Genomic DNA, 17,687 nt, shown 5'->3' with positions numbered 1-17,687 from the left:
TAGTGCATGGGTGCATGTGACAATACACCTTATTAGGTCCCAAATTACCCACTAAAAGGCCCCCTCCTATTGCTAGGAGTATTTGCTTTATTACTTTGAAGAGAATGACTGACTTGGGACTGTAGATAAACCACCTTAAGAAGACCGAGAGTCGGGCTGAACTATACACGGCTGTAGAAGCACCGATGATGTCCAATCTCAAGGCCAATGCACTCTTCCAAGGGGCTGTAGGAAGGCTGCAAAGTGTGGCTGAGAGATGGGCTGTTTTGGGACTGTTCTAGGCTGTGAATATGCAAGATGAATGCATGAATATGCTGCGTTTACCTTCACCTGGGAGGATGGAGCAAACAATGATGTATGCGTGCATAGACTGTATCATCCCGGAACAACAACCCGTTGTGAATATGGCAGTGACTGACTACCTTCCACTCGAACAAGTGGAATGATCCTTGAGTCTTGGTCTAAATCAATGGAGCTCCCCGCCTGGACCCACTACCAATACCGAATAGAATGCACACTGGCCTGACATAGCCCTCTCAAGGAATCATATAAGTCAGCACAAAACTGGGTAAAAGATTCACCCTCTCAATCCTAGCAACCCCATCCAAATAATCCTTCTAAATTTCTTGTCAAGTCTTGTGTAATTTTGTCTACCATAGGGTAACTACCTCCCATAAGGATGGGACAACAAGGTTAGAAAATATAGATACACCTAGAAACTCTACATATTGTAGATCCTAGTGTCCCATATCACTAAGATACACACCATATAAAATTTTATTGAGACTTTTAAAGCCGAGTAAGGGTGATCAATCCCTTTTTTTTCTCCGGAAAAAAGATCCTTCTATGTTACCAAGAGAAACAACCATAATAGCTAACATAGTTGTTTCCGTATGGCGTATGACTGCTTATTGTGCGGAAAATTGTATGATACAATACCGTACGGTGTCGCACGGTCCTGTTTCCGATTGTTTTTGACCGTTGCCGCGTGTACACAGTTTTGAGAAGTAGCTGTTTTTGACTGTTTTGTGAACGTTTTCGACCGTTTTTTTTTTGCCCGTTTTGCATGTTTTGGGCCTTGTCATATATGATATGCCATATGCTATAGCCTATAGCCTAATACCTATATGAGGCTCAAGCCTTAAAGCTCCTTCTCCAAGCCTTCAAGACCCCAAGCTCTCAAGCCTTCAAGCTCTCAAGCCTTCGACGAGCTCTAACTCTAAGCTCTTAAGCTTCAAATCTACAAGCTCTCTAGCCATCAGTCCCACATGAGATCATTCGAGCAGAGATGGCTGCTGCACAACTCGTAGTAGTAGAGGCTCTTACTAGGTCAATATCTTTCCTCCACAGTTTATGGGAGCTCCCTCGACACAGATATGCTAGGCTCGCTTTGGAGTCATCACGACAGCTTGCAGAAAGGGGAGATGAGACATGCTGGTATGCACAAATTACTACATGGTTCGGTCTACATGGGATCTCGATGGATAGATTGCCACCTTTTCAGTACTCTTTAGACGCCCCTTCTTTGCCTTTGCACCACTCAGAGGTGAACAGAATCATCACGTAAGATATTATCAGATTAGACACTGAGAGTACATGGGTATCACCAACAGGCTCTCTGACGAAGATGAGTTTTTACAGAGATCATCTGCTTCGCCTCACAGAGGATGGTTTCATCACTCGTCCGAGATACATGGACATACATTTGTCACATGGCATCAGATGCACTATTGGTCAGATCCGCACTTCCTCTCATCAGCTGAGGATTGAGACAGGTAGATATGGACCACAGCGAGGACCGGCAGAGCAGCGCATATGTTAGCTGAGACGGAGACGGAGGAGCATTACATCTGCCAATGCCCCACGTACTATGAGACTAGAGGGAGGTTCCATTGCCTTTTCAGAGAGGGGTTCGTTCCCCTGCCAGAGTGATGGACTATAGTGACCAGAGATGCCTAGGACTTTTTCTACTAGAGATACGCCAGCATAGAGAGACTCTCATCATGGAGGCGAAGCACACACAGGTCTTGTGCAGAGACAGCTTACTGATTTCTTTGGGAGCACCACTTCAGCACAGCAGAGGCAAGGTCAGGACACAGTTGCATCCACATCCAGAGGGGTTACTCTTGAGCGTGCCTCTCAGCTATGTCGGGACAGTCGCCCTAGACCTCCGGGTATCCGTAGCAGATCTAGATGGCATGGGAGGATTAGAGAGATCATTGCAAATCACCAGTAGATACCCTCACCCTCGAGGCAACTCACCCCCGAGGAGCTTGTCTTCATGCTTCAGCGACCTATGAGGGATTTCATCCACTGAGGGCCCGTATATACCCTCACACATTCATGAGCCTCACGCGTCCAGAGATGTCTATGTGTGGACACTTTCATTCCTCTTAGTAGCTTCCAAGGTTTTCCATGTTACTCTTGATCTCTAGATCTTTTCTCACTTTTTTCTATTACACACTACTGACATTTATACTTCATCTGACAAGATTATTGTAACTTTTGGTCTCATAGGTCATTTTGGCCTTTCGAAGACGTTAATATAGATTTCATTTCATCTCTCTCTCTCGTGCAACTTCCAGATCATTGGAGGCTTCATAATGCCTAGTATTTCAAGGATTATCCTAAAATACTCACAGCTTATAAAGAAGTTGTCGGGCCAAAAGCACTTCATTCATTGCCTTGACGCCAAGACAGATTCTAAGGGGAGAGAGATGTAACCAACCTCCTACTTTGTTCTTCAAATTGATCATTGTCTTGCTCAAAACTGTTCCACATGTGAGTTGGTAATTACCAGATAGCTCATGGAGCATGAATTGTGATTTGTATATCTTTTAAGTAGCTAATTAAGCTAGAATGAAAATTTCTATTTACGGGTGGCCATTGGCCCAAACGTCCAAAGTTTTCAGTTGGAGGTCATAGACCAGATGCCCAGATGACTAGATTAAGCACTCGGGTGGTCAAATTGACCAAAATGCACAGATGAGTAATGAGTGGTTTCGAAGGCGAAACCAGATGCTCAAATCATTTGAACAAACCATGAACATGTGAATCTTTACAACAAAGCCTTCTTGGATGCAAAGCATGCAACTCCTAGATTTTAGGAGCTATTGTTTTTTGGACAAACTTGTATGGATATTCTGTTCGCGTCATTACGTCCACAAGTTGAACAAATGGGGGCACTTGCCAAGCATCTTCGACAAAATCTTTACCAATTGAGATATTTTTACTATAGAAGATTATGGAAGAAGCACCTCTCAAATGAGGACAAGTGGCGTCTAGAATAGGACAAGTGGCCTTACCAAAATTTTCAGATTTCAGTCCACTTTATTGGATGTACTCGGCTATAAGCATCTTTTCAGCACTCATCTATCGTAAAGTTCAAGCACTTTGTGCCCGTAGTTTGATGTGTCATGGTTTTTCTTGTATTTAATATGGTACAAAAAGGTGGCTTACTGAATGTACATGGCTGAGCCTTAGGTCAGCCCCTAAGGGGTGACCCTTGGTCTTTACATGATGACTTCTAATGATGTAATGATGAACTACTGAATGAGATTGTTGATTTATGCTTTCTTCGTGCTAGCCCGCCAGCACATGGTGCTATCGGCCAACTCTAGACAATTATTCAATAATTCTACAGTTTTTCTCAAGCAATAGTTTTTTAATATGAGAATGAAAGAAGTTCAACCAAGAACATCCGAGCAATCTAGGATCAGCTCTATTTGCAATGCTGTTTTCATTTGCATGAATGCCTATGGAGATTTTGGCATGTGAATGCCTGTGAAGCTTGTAATACGAACCTTGATAATACAATCTATTACGAGGGGGGTCGGCCCTTTCCGGCCCTAGTGCGGTGTGCAAGTGATTTCAATTTTCAGCTTTGTTAAGCTTCATTTTGTGGTGCCATTTTCAACTTGTTTAATTGTGTTAATTGCTTAAATGTAAGGCAAGATTGTGCTCAACCCCGAATAGAGGAGTCTTAGGGGCAAAGAGAGAGAGAAAGACACACACACACACACACACACACAGAGCTTCAAAGGTGAGAGCTTGAGAGTGATCATACATGGAGAGAGAAAGAGAGAGAGTGTAACAAACATCACTAATCTTTTTGTTGACTTAAAAAGGTCCATAGTTTCTAGCGGCTAATTTGGAAATTTGCTGCTCTTTTTTTTTTGGGATTTCTGGAGTCTAGTTTTATTAAACTTTACAAGCCCAATCTCCTTTCTCAAAAGTAAGAGTTGTATGCTTATCAACTACTTTCTTCTATTTGGCTTGAGAGCTTTGTATTGCTCTGTTGACGTGAGCAAAAGTTGTATCCATATCTCGCACGAACTCATCGGCATGGAAAATTTCTTCTTTGGTTAAGTATAGGTAACAAGAGTGGCTTGCCATAAATGATCTCAAATGGACCTTTACTTGTAAAGTGTGTAAGGTGTTATTGTAAGCATATTCTACCAATGGGGGTAGGTACTTCTCTCATTGTACTTTGGCTTCATAGCAATAACACTTCAACATATCCAAGATGGTGAGATTTGCTATCTCACTATGTCCATCTGTTTGGGGACGATAAGAAGAAGAACCGGTAGTTCTCTCAGATCTTTGTCTCCCAATATGGATTGTGGCAATCCATGATACTTAAAGATTTGTTGGATGAAAAGCTTAGCCATATGCTCTGCCTTGATAGTTTTCTTCATTGGAATAAAATGGGCCGTGCTTGCTGAATTTGTCAATGATGGTCCATATCCCATCATTTCCATTTGGTTGACTTTGGCAAATCAAAAATGAAATTTATAGCAATACTTTTCCAAGGCTGGTTGGGAATTGACAGTGGTTGCAGAAATCTAGCTAGTTTCCATCGATAAAACTTGACCCTTTGGTAGATCAAGCATTTCTCTTCTCATACTTGGCCAAAAGAAATACATCTCCAAGGCCTGAGTTGTGGCTAAAATACCATGATGAGCCATATAAGGAGCATGACATTCTTCCATCACTATAGACGTGAAATCTTTTGTCACACATAACCTAACCTGCATTAACAAAAGTCCATCCTTGATGGCATAAGAAGTAACTATACACCATGCTACAATTTGTTCCACACGAGTTGAAAATCTTCATCAACCATACATATCCCTCATAACAGTGAAATCTGTATGATAGATTATGGAGAAAATCTTCTCGACAAAGGCATTAGCTTCCTTATTTTCTTTCCAATAATAACTAGGCCTAATCAAATCCTTTTCCAATAACTCATTTACCTGCTTCATAATCTCCTCCTCCTAGGCTAGGCTTACGAGGTAAGGTGGCCAGTTTGCGAACTCCTTGGAATGAGATTGATCTGATGATCTTCTGGCCTCTCTGGTGGTAGTTTATTTGGTAAAGAATCTGTAAAACAATCTTTATACCTCTTTAAGAAATCAATCCTCATTGTATCCAAACTAGAGAGGGACTCTTTAGGCTTACATCCTTTATTTTTAGAGTCTTTTACGAAAAGCAAGTACGAGGAAACAAATAGTTTCATTGCTTTGGAAACCTGTACATGGGATATCATGGAAATAGAGTTTCCTTCAACTCCCACATCAAAAGATACATTCTTGCTTATGAAAGGGAACCTAAACTTGCTTCGGTCCCAATCAATGGCTAGATCAACTCTTCTATGCAAAGGCACACAAAGTACAACATCACAATGGTTTAGATTTCCCATAACAAAATTCTCATGATCTACATACTCCTCTATCTCAATCTTAAGTTTCCTAAGGATTGGGGTGATTTGAGATTGCATCCCTTCAAAGGCAACACCTAACGTTTCCGGAGTGCCAAACCTCTCCTTAAGCAGTTTGAGAGCTTTAATGAATCCGAGGATGGATATAATGGTGAGCATCCCTTCAAAGGCAAAACCTAATGTTTCCGGAGTGCCAAACCTCTCCTTAGGGAGTTTGAGAGCTTTAATGATCTGAGGATGGATATAATGGTGAGTAGCACTAGTATCAAAGTGGATAAAACAAGCTGATTCGCAACCTTGCCCCAAGCCATAAACAGCTTCCTCTTCTCTGAAAGAGTATTTTGCAGTTGCAAGAGTTATTTAAAGAGAGCATTCACTTGAGGTGATTTTTCCAATTGATTCTCCTTCTTTGGCTTGCTGGGGCACTGTCCAGCCATATGTCCTTTTTCTCCACAGTCGAAGCATTTTTCTTCCTTGGTATACTCTGCCAGCTGTTGATACGTCAACTTCCTTCTGGATGGCAGAGCCGGTTTACCACCATTCTTTGGCTTCTACTCTTGTTGTTGTGACTTTTTTTGGTCAAACACCTTGGCCTCTTGGGACTCTTCTTTGTAAGACTTCCCAATTGTCCAAGGCACATCTGCAATCCTTTTGCTTTTATGGTTGCATCTTGAGCTACTTCCAAGGTGTTCGGTTTTGTTATCATGACGGACCGTTGAAGTGTTGGATATAAGCCATGGATAAAACCATGGGCACAAAGTGCCTGAATCCGATTTTTAGGGTTTGGAAACCCCGACCTTAATTTTTGTAGAGTCCGAGAAGCAAGCTATCTTCTCTGTCCACCCTTGGTTTCAAGGACAACTGTTGTAGATCGTTGTTGACAATATGTAGCAAGTGTATTCTCTAGTATGTAGCCTTGAAATTGATGAGAAGTTTTTGAAAAATGAAAAGGGAGTGCTCCAATTTATTGGTTTGAGGCTTCAATGCTCTAGAATGGAAAGAGTAAGCTCCAAATTACAAGTGGCTACTTTAATTAACAAGTGTAATGCCATTTGCTCCATTCTAGATGCCACATGTTCCATTCTAGATGCCACTTGTCCTCATTTGAGAGGTGCTTCTTCTATAACCTTCTATGCTAAAAATATATCAACTGGTAAAGGTTTTGTCCAAGATGTGCCGCCATTTGTTCAACTTGCGGATGTAATGATGCAAATGGAATATCCATTTGAGTTTGTCCAAAAATAGCAATACTCCTAAAATCTAGGAGTTGGCATGCTTTGGGTTTAAGAAGGTTGTTGTAAAGATTCGCCTATTCATGGTTTGCTCAAATGATTTGAGCATCTGGTTTCATCTTCGAAACCACTTATTACTTGTCTGGGCATTTTGGTCAATTTGACCACCCGAGTGCTAAATCCAGTCATCTTGGCATGTGGTCTATGACCTCCCGATTGAAAACTTTGGGCGTTACAACTTACGGCTAATGGACACCCATAAATAGAAATGAGCATTCTAACTTAATTAGCTACTCAAAAAATTGAAGAACAAAGTAGGAGGTTGGCCACAGGTTGGCCGTGGTAAATGCTCTCATAGGAGTCGTGAGTGATTCATTAGCAAAAGAAGAACAAAGTAGGAGGCTGGTTACTGGTTGGCCGTGGGAAACTCTCTCATAGGAGTGGTTAGCAAAAGTGTAAAGAACTTTCTAAATACAAAGTCCCAAATGGGATCAAACCAAAGAGTGCCAAGTGTCCTTATAAATGTGTAAGTGAGTCTAAGGTTATAAACCGTCTACAAGTGACTAAAAGAAAAACTCTGGTGGACCCTGTAGTCGCCACCCTAGAGGCCCCCACACATCACGCCGTCCTCCTTCCATCCCTGCAGCCTCTGGTGAGAGCGTTGTTGTTGCACATGAGGTCCACTTGACGTTCTACAATTTGTCGTAGAAGGGTTGTCTCGTAAGTTCGGGCACGACTTGTGGATTCATTAATGGCCACCTCTGCATCAGCAAAGAAATCTCGCTGGCAGCTTTGCATGCTTTGAAGTATGTTTTCATCCTGAAAGGCACGGTGAATGAATGCCACACCAAACTGTTGGTGGAGTATCCATACCATGAGATTCCAAGTATCAAAATATTGGATGAACTTTGAGTCCAACTAGATTACCTTATTGGCTTTTCTTTTCTTTTCCTCAGGTTTCCTAGTGATGAACTGGTGACCAAATCATGTGTGTGCAGGAGCTTGTGTGCAGGCCTGGCCATGCATGAAAGCTAGCACGCATGGACACGTGTGTTTATATGCACATGCAAGCATGCATGTGTGCTGGTAAGCAGGCGGGTGCAAAAGGTTTGAATGAGACATGATTCAGGCATAGGCTCCTTGAATTGTAAAAGTGCAGGATTAAAATTCTCTACTGTATAAGCATGTGCATCACTTTGATGCTTTGAACTTTCATGGTTTAGGGATGTACCAAGTCCTCTAGGGTATGGTTTTGAAGACAGTGTTTGAGATCCACACAAATCGATAATTTCTACAAGCTGAAATAGTCATTGTATTATAGATGAGAAATCTGTGGTAGCTGATGCTTTGAATCATTTATTATGAACATAAAGTTTGCCCCTTCTTGTTTGAGAAACTTTCCAGGTTTACCATGTTGTGTGATCACAATTCTTTTCTGAGCACGTCAAGCTGTTTGGTTTAAAAACACTTATGCTACATTTAGGGGAATGCATTGGTGGTTATGTTCATGATCTTATTCTACATAGCGTACTGATAAAAGGTATACTTGATAAGAGAAGCTCTTTTTGTGTGTGTGTGTGTGTGTGTTTTTGTTAGTTTTTGTTAGTTTTTTTTTTTTTTGGGGGGGGGGGGGGGGGGGGGGGTTGGGTGGGGTTGGGTGGGGGGATGTATATTGAGAACTAGCTAGTTTTATGGCTGTTGTAGAGATGGAAAAGCTCAAGGGCATGTATATAAAGTGGAAGACCAGACGGCTTTGGCAGTCAGTAAATTTTTGGCTTTGGTCCAAGAAATATGGAGTTGCATAAGACAGGCCCACTTTGTTGGGTGAGGAACAAACCAAGGGAACATTATTAGGAAAAGGTATCATAAAAGTTGTTTATACTACAAAGTAGCAGCTGGTTATTGATGTTGGTATTTTCAAACTGAACTTGTTAGGGTCGCATACTCTGCCTTTATTCATGGTGGGTCCCTAAATTCTACACTCTGTATGTCGCCAGCCAAGGTGTTATTAGTCGTGTGAGGCTTAGAATTGCTGCAGTTCAGTGGTTGGGGAAGTAAGGGCATATGTGCTTCAAACTGCAAATGGCTGTGATAAACTTTGTATTTTTACATAGGTGCACTGCAATTTCCTCATCTCAGATCCATTCATGTATGCTAAGTAAGACATTAATGCGATATTTTTTCAAATGTTGCAGCAACCGTGTAGAGGTGGCCTATCTTGAAGCTATTGCCTTGAAGCGGCAGGAAGAACTTATCCGTGAAGAAGAGGCTGCAGGGCAAGCAGAAATTGAGCTGAAAGCAAGGCGCGAAGCTGCAGAAAAGGAGAAACGCAACAAGAAAAAACAGGTTTGTTTATTTTCTGAATACAGTGCCCTGATGTAATTCAAATTCTGTCCGCCCAAAAGGGATTTTTGCCCTAGAACAACACCACCATGAGATCATGAAATCTTTTTGTGCCCCTGCAATGGGCTACTTAGCTCAAAACCCTTAATGTGTGCCCACTGCCTACTATCTCATCAGTTTTTCTAAAGACACGGGGGTCACAAAATCCTATTAGACCTGTTTGATTGACTACTTGCAATAGTCTACTAAAGTGTGCCTACTACCTTAGACAAATTGAGCAACAACCTGTATCATGAATGTTACGTAAGTCTTGAAAAGTTTCAGTGGACTTGCACAACTTCTCAAACTCTATAACCTTAGTGGTCTTGAATGAGCTTCAGTCAAGACAACAGAAAAACTTGTTGGTTCACACTACAAGATGACAAAGTGGGCATGCATTTTGAGTGAAGGCTACCTGTGACTCAATAAGTTTACCTCTAGATGTAGCCTGTTGCCAAGAGTCCGAGGCAGGGGGTCAACCTTAGACTGATAAATGTGCAGATGGATTGGAGAATTGCTTCTAGATCAGAAAATGCACCAAACCAGGGGCAAAGTGAGTGTCCAGCCATAGCACTGCAGTACCTACCCAGACACTAAAAGTGTGCCAGGAGCCAATCAGAGCAAACAAGCGGTATAGATCCACTCCTTGCGAACAGTTGCAGGGATTGTTCATGAAAACCATGATGCTTTTGTAATCCACTTGCCTTGACAAAGTGAGTGTCCAGCCATAGCACTGCAGTACCTACCCAGACACTTCAAGTGTGCCAAGGACTTCATTTGGTGTCCTTTTTACAATAGCTTTTAGTGGATGCTTGCATGTACCATTGTGATCTCATAGGATGTTGTTGGCCTTCCATACATGTCAATAACATCCCGTTTTCTAAGTGACCTTTTATAAGTGATATTGGTTTTGTATATAGTAAAGTTTAATTAGGGATTCTGGAAGCATACCTTCAATATTCATACTACATGCATAGGCAAAAAAGGCTCAGCCAACTTCTGCCCGATTTCCAAGATTTGCAAAATCTGGCTGTTCGAAGTTTAAATGTGTGGTGGAGAACCCTGGCCGCTTTTCTTTGCAGAACTAGCACAAAGTGACTCTATCCTCTGGCAGTAACAATAGCAAACTTCACCTGTCTTTCTGTATGTTGTGGTGACAGCGTAATGCACGAAATCCTCAACAGTGAGGAGCTCAAGACTGGTTCTGGTATGCAGGAGGATGGACTTTGTCTCTCTTGATCATATCAATATTCTAGTATTGGTTCTCTTCTGCTCATAAGTGTTTTTTATACTGAGCCTATTTGCTGGAGTCTGAGCAGCCTTCATAGATGATTTGTAAGCCTGATTTGTGGGAGTCAATTCCAAGTATTTTAGGTTGAGTAAGTGGTATGAGTGTATCAAGTAAAAGAGTAACAGGATGACGGGTTGCTTTTTACTGTGGGCAAGGTCCAAGACTCTCTTGTGTCGTGTGTTTAATACAAATAACAGAATTATTTCTGTATTTGAGTTTTTAATCTCTATTTTAAATATGCAAAATATTGTAAATCATGTTTTTTTTTTGGGTTTCTTTTTGTGTTGGAACAAGAGTAGACAATGCATTGATTACAATTTACATTGTTTGAGCCTTATGTTAGTTCTTGAAGAATGCTGCAAATAATACTGATTGTTTGTTGTTTACTGTGTACTTAAATGTATAGGCCAAACAAAGGCGAAACAGTCGCAAAGAGAAAGAGAAAGATGTGGAAGAAAAGCTCCTAGTAGCAGGACAAGAGTCTCGGCAACGGGAGGACTCAACTAGTGGTAGAGCTACTATAGGGTCCTTGTCAAAAGGAAACTCAATCACAACTACAGAGATGGGATATGATGATGATGATTCAAGTGTTCTGGACAGCACTGATGGTATAGTAGGTACATTGAGGCCTGCCATAGAAGATGGAGATGCAGACCAAACACTTTGGGAACGGGAAGGATCAGAGACGCATCAAATGATGGAGGCAAGCTTCAGTGGAGGTTCATGCATTGATTCTACTCAAAATGGACGGTCCAACCGGAAACAGCAAGCTATTCTGGATGACAGCTCGTCCACCTGTTCCTCAGATTCTATTCCATCAATCAATGCTGCTTCAAATGGGCCTGGTAGGAGGAGGTTAAACACAGCAGATCAAAATCAGATGTTGGTGAACAGGTTTGTGCTTGCATGTTGATAAAACCTGCAAAACGTTCTTTGAGTTGCTGTTGTCATGGCATTTACTACAATGCAGTGGGGTTCTCCAGGAGTGTATGTGTTGAAAAGCCCAACAGTGTGCAAACTGGGTCTGGTTATTGAGTTTATCCGTTATTGAAATGGGTCTGGTTGATTGTTATTTGTTTTATAAATTTGCAGTTATTTTTTTACTCCTATGTATGGCAGAGCACAAGGAAGGGTTGGCAATGATAAAGAAACGAGGCTAGTTGAAACAGATGGCATGCTACGAGGCAGATCAGGTACTGTAGGTAGTAGAGAAGCCAGTAGCAGCTCCAGATTAGGGGGTTTGGATGCAGAGACAATCATTGTGTCCTTGAAGAAGCGCGTTCAATGGCTTCAGCAGCGCCTTCTGGAAAAGGTAGGATGTTGACGTACCAAATTCAATAATTCAAAAGTTCGGTAGAGTAACAAGACATTCGAAATGATCATTGCATTCATGCAATAGCGTAGTTCTGAATCAATAATATGGGTTTCTGTGTCCTGTTCTGGTTTACTCACCTGAACTTTGGATCGACAGGAAGAGGAAGTGGTTTTGTTGCATGAGCAACTCAGTCTGTATCAGCACCAATTTGGTAGTGATTTACCAAATATCAATGACCAAAAAAGTGTTGAGTTTGCGGATTGTGACCGAGGCCAGACTGGTCCTGATCTAGTACTATTTAGTCCTGGCAGGAAAAATAGTGAGTTTTTAAAAAATGAACGAAGATCTCAAGAGGATTTGCAAAATGACAGAATAGGTTCTGAGAAGGATGCCATGGTTTCTAGTGAATCTGCAGCTCCTTTACACAGTGATAATCTGGCAAATGGGGTTCTTTACTCTGAAACCCATGTGGCTCGCCGTTCTGGTGAGCAGAACCTAGCAGTATCAAGCTCACAAAAGCCCTCTGCTACATCCCACTCTCAAAGTCTTGGCTCATTTAGTCATCCAGATCTAACTTCTGTATCAAGTGTAGCAACTGTGTGTATTCCAGTTAATGGCTTGCCAGAGAGTTTGGTCTCCTGCTCAATGAGTCAATCTGTTCTGTCTACTAGTCTTACCACAGATACCGGATTGTCCAGGCCTTCTAGTGCTCCAGGTCTTCCAGCAGCTCCAAGGGCAGCCCCTCCCTTGATGCAACAGTTACATCCACCTCCACCACTGGCCCGTTCTGTCAGCGCCACAGGAAGGCTAGGAGTGACAACTACAGAGCCCACATCATCATCCAACCCTTCCATACAACATGGTTCACCAGTCATTCCCTCTTATAGAAATGCTGCTGCTGGTGTAATTCGAAACAGCAGCTCAACAGCAAGTTCCTCTCCATTTGTCTCTCTCTCTGATATTGGCATCAGAAGTCAAATATATTTCCCACATGCAAGTATTGACTCACATGGATTTTCTCCTCCCATGTCAGGCATAGGAGATCTAACAGCACCAGTTGGCTCCATCTATCAAAGAAAATCTCCCGGTATGTCTGGGCAAGGTGCAACTCCAGTAATTACCAGTGCAAAAGAGGAGGCAATATTGCAGGGAGTTGGAACAAAACTATCAGGAGGTGAAGCTGATAAAGTGGGAGGGATGAACCGACTAGATGCGGTCGAAAGTCGTTCTGGTCAGAAGCCCGAGCATAGACGAAGCAGCATGGGATTCACTTTCGGAACGGTCACTCCTGAAATGCTGCATTTACAGCACCAGCAGCAGCATCAAGTTGGGAGCGTTGATGGTAGTCTGCCAGAAGCAGATTTCACATCACAGAAACAAGATCATTTCCGAGAAAAACTGCTAGAACAGCATTTTGAAGACAGACAGTGTGAAAAAGAACTACAAAATTTCGTCCAGCAACAAATTCATGTTACTGGCCATTCTAATGAACATCAGATAAATAATCTAGTGCTGCAGAAAGGCTTATCTCAGAGAATTGCAGGACAGTATGTGGGAAGCCGGCAGGTTAGGCAGGCAGGGGCAGAAATGGCTACCCCTGGTGCAGTGATGTCAGAGGAGTTTCCTCATCTTGATATCATCAATGAATTGTTAGATGACGACAAGATATTAGGCGCAAAAGCCCTTAATGCTTTCCTACAACAGCCTGGCAATCAGAGTTTCCAGTCCCCTGTTACCATGCATGACCTTCAAAGAATGTATGCTGGTCAAATGCATTTGGAAATGACTCCTGTCCATGGCAATGCGGCTGAAAGAAGTGACAGAGGTATGCCTTGTGATAATGGTGGAGTTCCACAATTTCCCAATCCTCCAGAGGGCATTCTTAGTGGCCTTGGAGAGAGCATCCAGCTACACCCTTATGCACACTCTCCTTTGAGGCGTTCATTAAGTCATCATGGTGGATTAATGGAGGCCATGCCTGCGCACCACTGGCGAGGTCCTCATGGTGATTTGCCGGTGACCACAGGCACCAACGGATTGCAAAGTGGGATGGATGTTTTCATTGGCTATCCTATGCAAAGCCCTCATCTACCAATTGCAGACTGTCCGCCATTTACTCTTGGACAGAATGGATACCCAATTTATTCACCAATTAAGCATCCATGATGTTGTGATGGAAGACTAATCAATATTAGGTGGAAACACCTTTGATGTTGGTGGTTTGTTTTGGGCATTTTCTTATTATTAAGAAGGGGTATTGTCTCAATTTCTGATTGCTCTGATTTGAGATACCATTCTCGTTTTTGAAAGGATTTCTTTAGTGTTGTTTACAGTTGTCCTTTTTTTTTTCTTGAATTTCGATACATATTGACCATAGTGTCCCCTGAAGATTTTAGAACTGTATAGGTCGTGAACCGTCTGTGTGTGAGACTCGGGTGAACATGGACTCCAACAAGAAAACTTGTGGGACACCTAAATTGGTAATCCTCGCACTTATTATTAAATCATGAATAATACGGAATAATATAATATAGACAAGATCTCTTATGTGGCACACGCACTACTCATCATCTTTTTTGTAAAAATGTTCTAATTAATTCTTCTGTATAATTAATCTCAATATAAAACATTGATATGCACACACAACATATATTTATCAATTGTTTCACTATGATGAGAGTATCATTATGTACATATCATCTAGCATGGTGCGAGTTACTGTTTGTTACACTCCAAGAGCATGGTGCATTAGTTGTATAAATCACTTGTTTTACTTCGACCGTGTGCAGTTGTTTAGCATAGTCTACTAGTTTAACTTTGACTACAATATAGTTGTTAAGCATGGCACTACTTATTACATCTCAATTCACTAGGATATCAATTCACTAGGATTGTACACTAGTGTCCGGGTGTATGGACATTATCTATGGCGGACATTGAGAGGTATTACTTTTTATGTCATATAATTATTTTACGTATTCTGAGTCATGGGCCGGGCTTGTCGGCACCACATGTAAAGGGTAAGGGGATTGGGTGATCGCCGATGAGAGGCGCACCTCGAATTTCATCAGGATAAGGGTGAGGATCGGTCGGCCATGTGTGGGCGCCCATGTGTGAACGGCCAGGTCACATAAAAGTCAAATGTAACCTAAAACCTCTCATTCTCTGAGTGTTGAATACAAGGAGTGCTCTTGCTTCACCTTCTCCATCTCCTTCTCCAGCGTGTGTGTGGGTGAGAGAGACAGAGAGAGAGAGTGTAGCGATCGAGCATTGCGTGACGGCACGGCGAGGCGGTACAGCGGCGGCGGCGGCTCCTTCATCGCGGCGCGAGAATCCTTCACGACGACGGCGGTCTGAGCGGTGAGTGACACACCATTGCTGCAAGAGCACACTACATCCCTCTTGCTTAGGTAAGCAACTGACCTCAGATGTGTGTTTGCTTATTGCGAGCAAAGAAGATCAATTATCGTATACTATATAAATTCAAGTATCTTTTCTAATTATAAGAAAATACATTGTGTCAAGAGCTTTTATGTGTAATAAATTCTAGTGTCTCATACCACCAGAAATTATTCCACAGAAATTTAGAGAAGTATGCATCGAAAAAAGAAGAAAGCAATGCGAATGGATTGAAATATAATTATTCTTTCAAACCTAAGTAGGGTTATATTAAATTATGATCTTATAAGAAATAAAACTTGTAGTAATATAGTTTGAAATTCTACGCATAAATATTTAAGGATGATCACTATTGTAAGGATAGAAATGAGAAGCTTACTTGGAAGGTGCTCGAATCACTATCCGAAAAATAAAACTTACATAAAAATATTAGAAGAATTATTTACTAAGTTATAGAGGGTGGTAACCTACTTATAAGTATCGGATAGCTTTGCTACAAAATACATCATTAAAAGGACATAAATATCACAAGCATATGCGGTGTTTTAATTTGTTGTGATGATTAAAATTATAAAAAATAGAGAAACTCACTTAGGTTGGACTGTAAAATATCAGTTAGAAGAAAACAAATTGACAAGTAACAATTTTATTTTATGCAAGTAATCAAATTACACAAGGTAAATACTTAACTGGTAAAATCATTGGAGATTTTGCATATACTAATCTGTAGGTTAGTTTGAATTCATAATATAATATCAATTTATAAATTTTAGGTGAAGATATACACTTGTAACAAAATACAACATGTATTAAGCATTATAATCGAAATTATATATATAGATATTTGCAATACTTATCTTATGTAAAGCTTGTTGACTTGAGTTGTAAAATAAATGATTAGATAAGACATAAAATATCCATACAATAATTTGCAAGTATCGATACTTAGCTTGTAAAGTGTCGAGTTGAACTCGTGATCAAAAGGACATAAATATCACAAGCATATGCGGTGTTTTAATTTGTTGTGATGATTAAAATTATAAAAAATGGAGAAACTCACTTAGGTTGGACTGTAAAATATCAGTTAGAAGAAAACAAATTGACGAGTAACAATTTTATTTTATGCAAGTAATCAAATTACACAAGATAAATACTTAACTGGTAAAAGCATTGGAGATTTTGCATATAATAATCTGTAGGTTAGTTTGAATTCATAATATAATATCAATTTATAAATTTTAGGAAGTGTAGTTATTACTTAGCTTGAATTGTGAAGATATACACTTGTAACAAAATACATGTATTAAGCATTAGAATCGAAAATATATATATAGATATTTGCAATACTTATCTTATGTAAAGCTTGTTGACTTGAGTTGTAGATAAGACATAAAATATCCATACAATAATTTGCAAGTATTGATGCTTAGCTTGTAAAGTGTCGAGTTGAACTCATGATCTGTAGAGCTTTAAAAAATGCTTCCAATGTCGAATAAGAATTCTTCAGGTTTTTTTTTATTGTCGGAAAGCTTTTTGATTTATTTGTCCGATTTCAAGAAGCTTGAATTAATCCAAAGCTCTGATGCCACTGTCACGGGACCCTTTTGTATTTCTTGAAGAAATAATTTAAAACTCATAAATACATCAAGAATTAAAACAAAGACTTGAATCAAATTGCATTGTATAGCATAAGACAAGAGAAGCAGAATAACATCACCATCAAGACAAGATTGGGTGCAATCTCCCCTCCCATGCATGTAGGTCCACTTCCACGACATGAGTATTTAGAGAATTTGTATTTATAAAAATAGCCCGAGGAGCTAATAATAGTTGTGCGTACAAATTGAGCTAGCTTTTCCCACTTTTGGGTATTTCTTTACATATTATCAACCATATGAAAGTTCCTAAGGTTTGTACATATAAAAGTCTTTGCCCAAATATAAATGCTATTGGACCTTTACACATAAAATAACTTTGTGCACACTCGTACATATATAATAACCTTGTGCACATTTGCACATTCCACTAAGGCGATTCTTGTACACATTAACTCAAACATATTTTTCTACGATTATTAATTCATTAAAAATATGATAAAATATATACATGTAACATCCATAATTAGAACCACACATGCACACGGGTACATGTGCACACGTGATCACACACTTGCCACCAACAACCCTATGTTCGTTCATTAATAACATCAAGATGCAAGTGAAGAATCATAATATGCTTGCATGCAACCACAACAACACCCAACTATGAGAAAGGAGGAGCCACCATATACGTGTAAACAACCATGGATAAAACTTTCACATACTCTAAACACTCATTTGTGCATAA

At 40.5% G+C, this 17,687-nt stretch overlaps 1 protein-coding gene across 4 annotated transcripts in view; it reads left to right on the top strand.

The window, feature by feature from the left end:
- The window catches only part of LOC147612517 (uncharacterized), an 80,035-nt gene extending 65,827 nt beyond the window's left edge, over positions 1–14,208 (top strand). For 2 of the 4 annotated variants that reach the window (XM_086783149.1, XM_086783151.1), the window contains exons 9-12: positions 9,150–9,300; positions 11,034–11,521; positions 11,747–11,939; positions 12,099–14,208. In XM_086783149.1, the coding sequence (XP_086639275.1) occupies positions 9,150–9,300; positions 11,034–11,521; positions 11,747–11,939; positions 12,099–14,108 (2,842 nt within the window). In that variant the 3' untranslated portion in view covers positions 14,109–14,208. Of the gene's footprint in view, positions 1–9,149; positions 9,301–11,033; positions 11,522–11,719; positions 11,940–12,098 lie in introns of all 4 variants that reach the window. The other 2 variants (XM_086783148.1, XM_086783150.1) reach the window with 1 other exon arrangement.
- Positions 14,209–17,687: the final 3,479 nt, after the last annotated feature.

Source organism: Cibotium barometz, chromosome 45 (assembly GCF_041138505.1).
Source record: "Cibotium barometz isolate CiBa-2024 chromosome 45, ASM4113850v1, whole genome shotgun sequence".
Lineage (NCBI taxonomy): Eukaryota > Viridiplantae > Streptophyta > Polypodiopsida > Cyatheales > Cibotiaceae > Cibotium > Cibotium barometz.
This window is presented reverse-complemented; position numbering and strand designations above follow the sequence as displayed.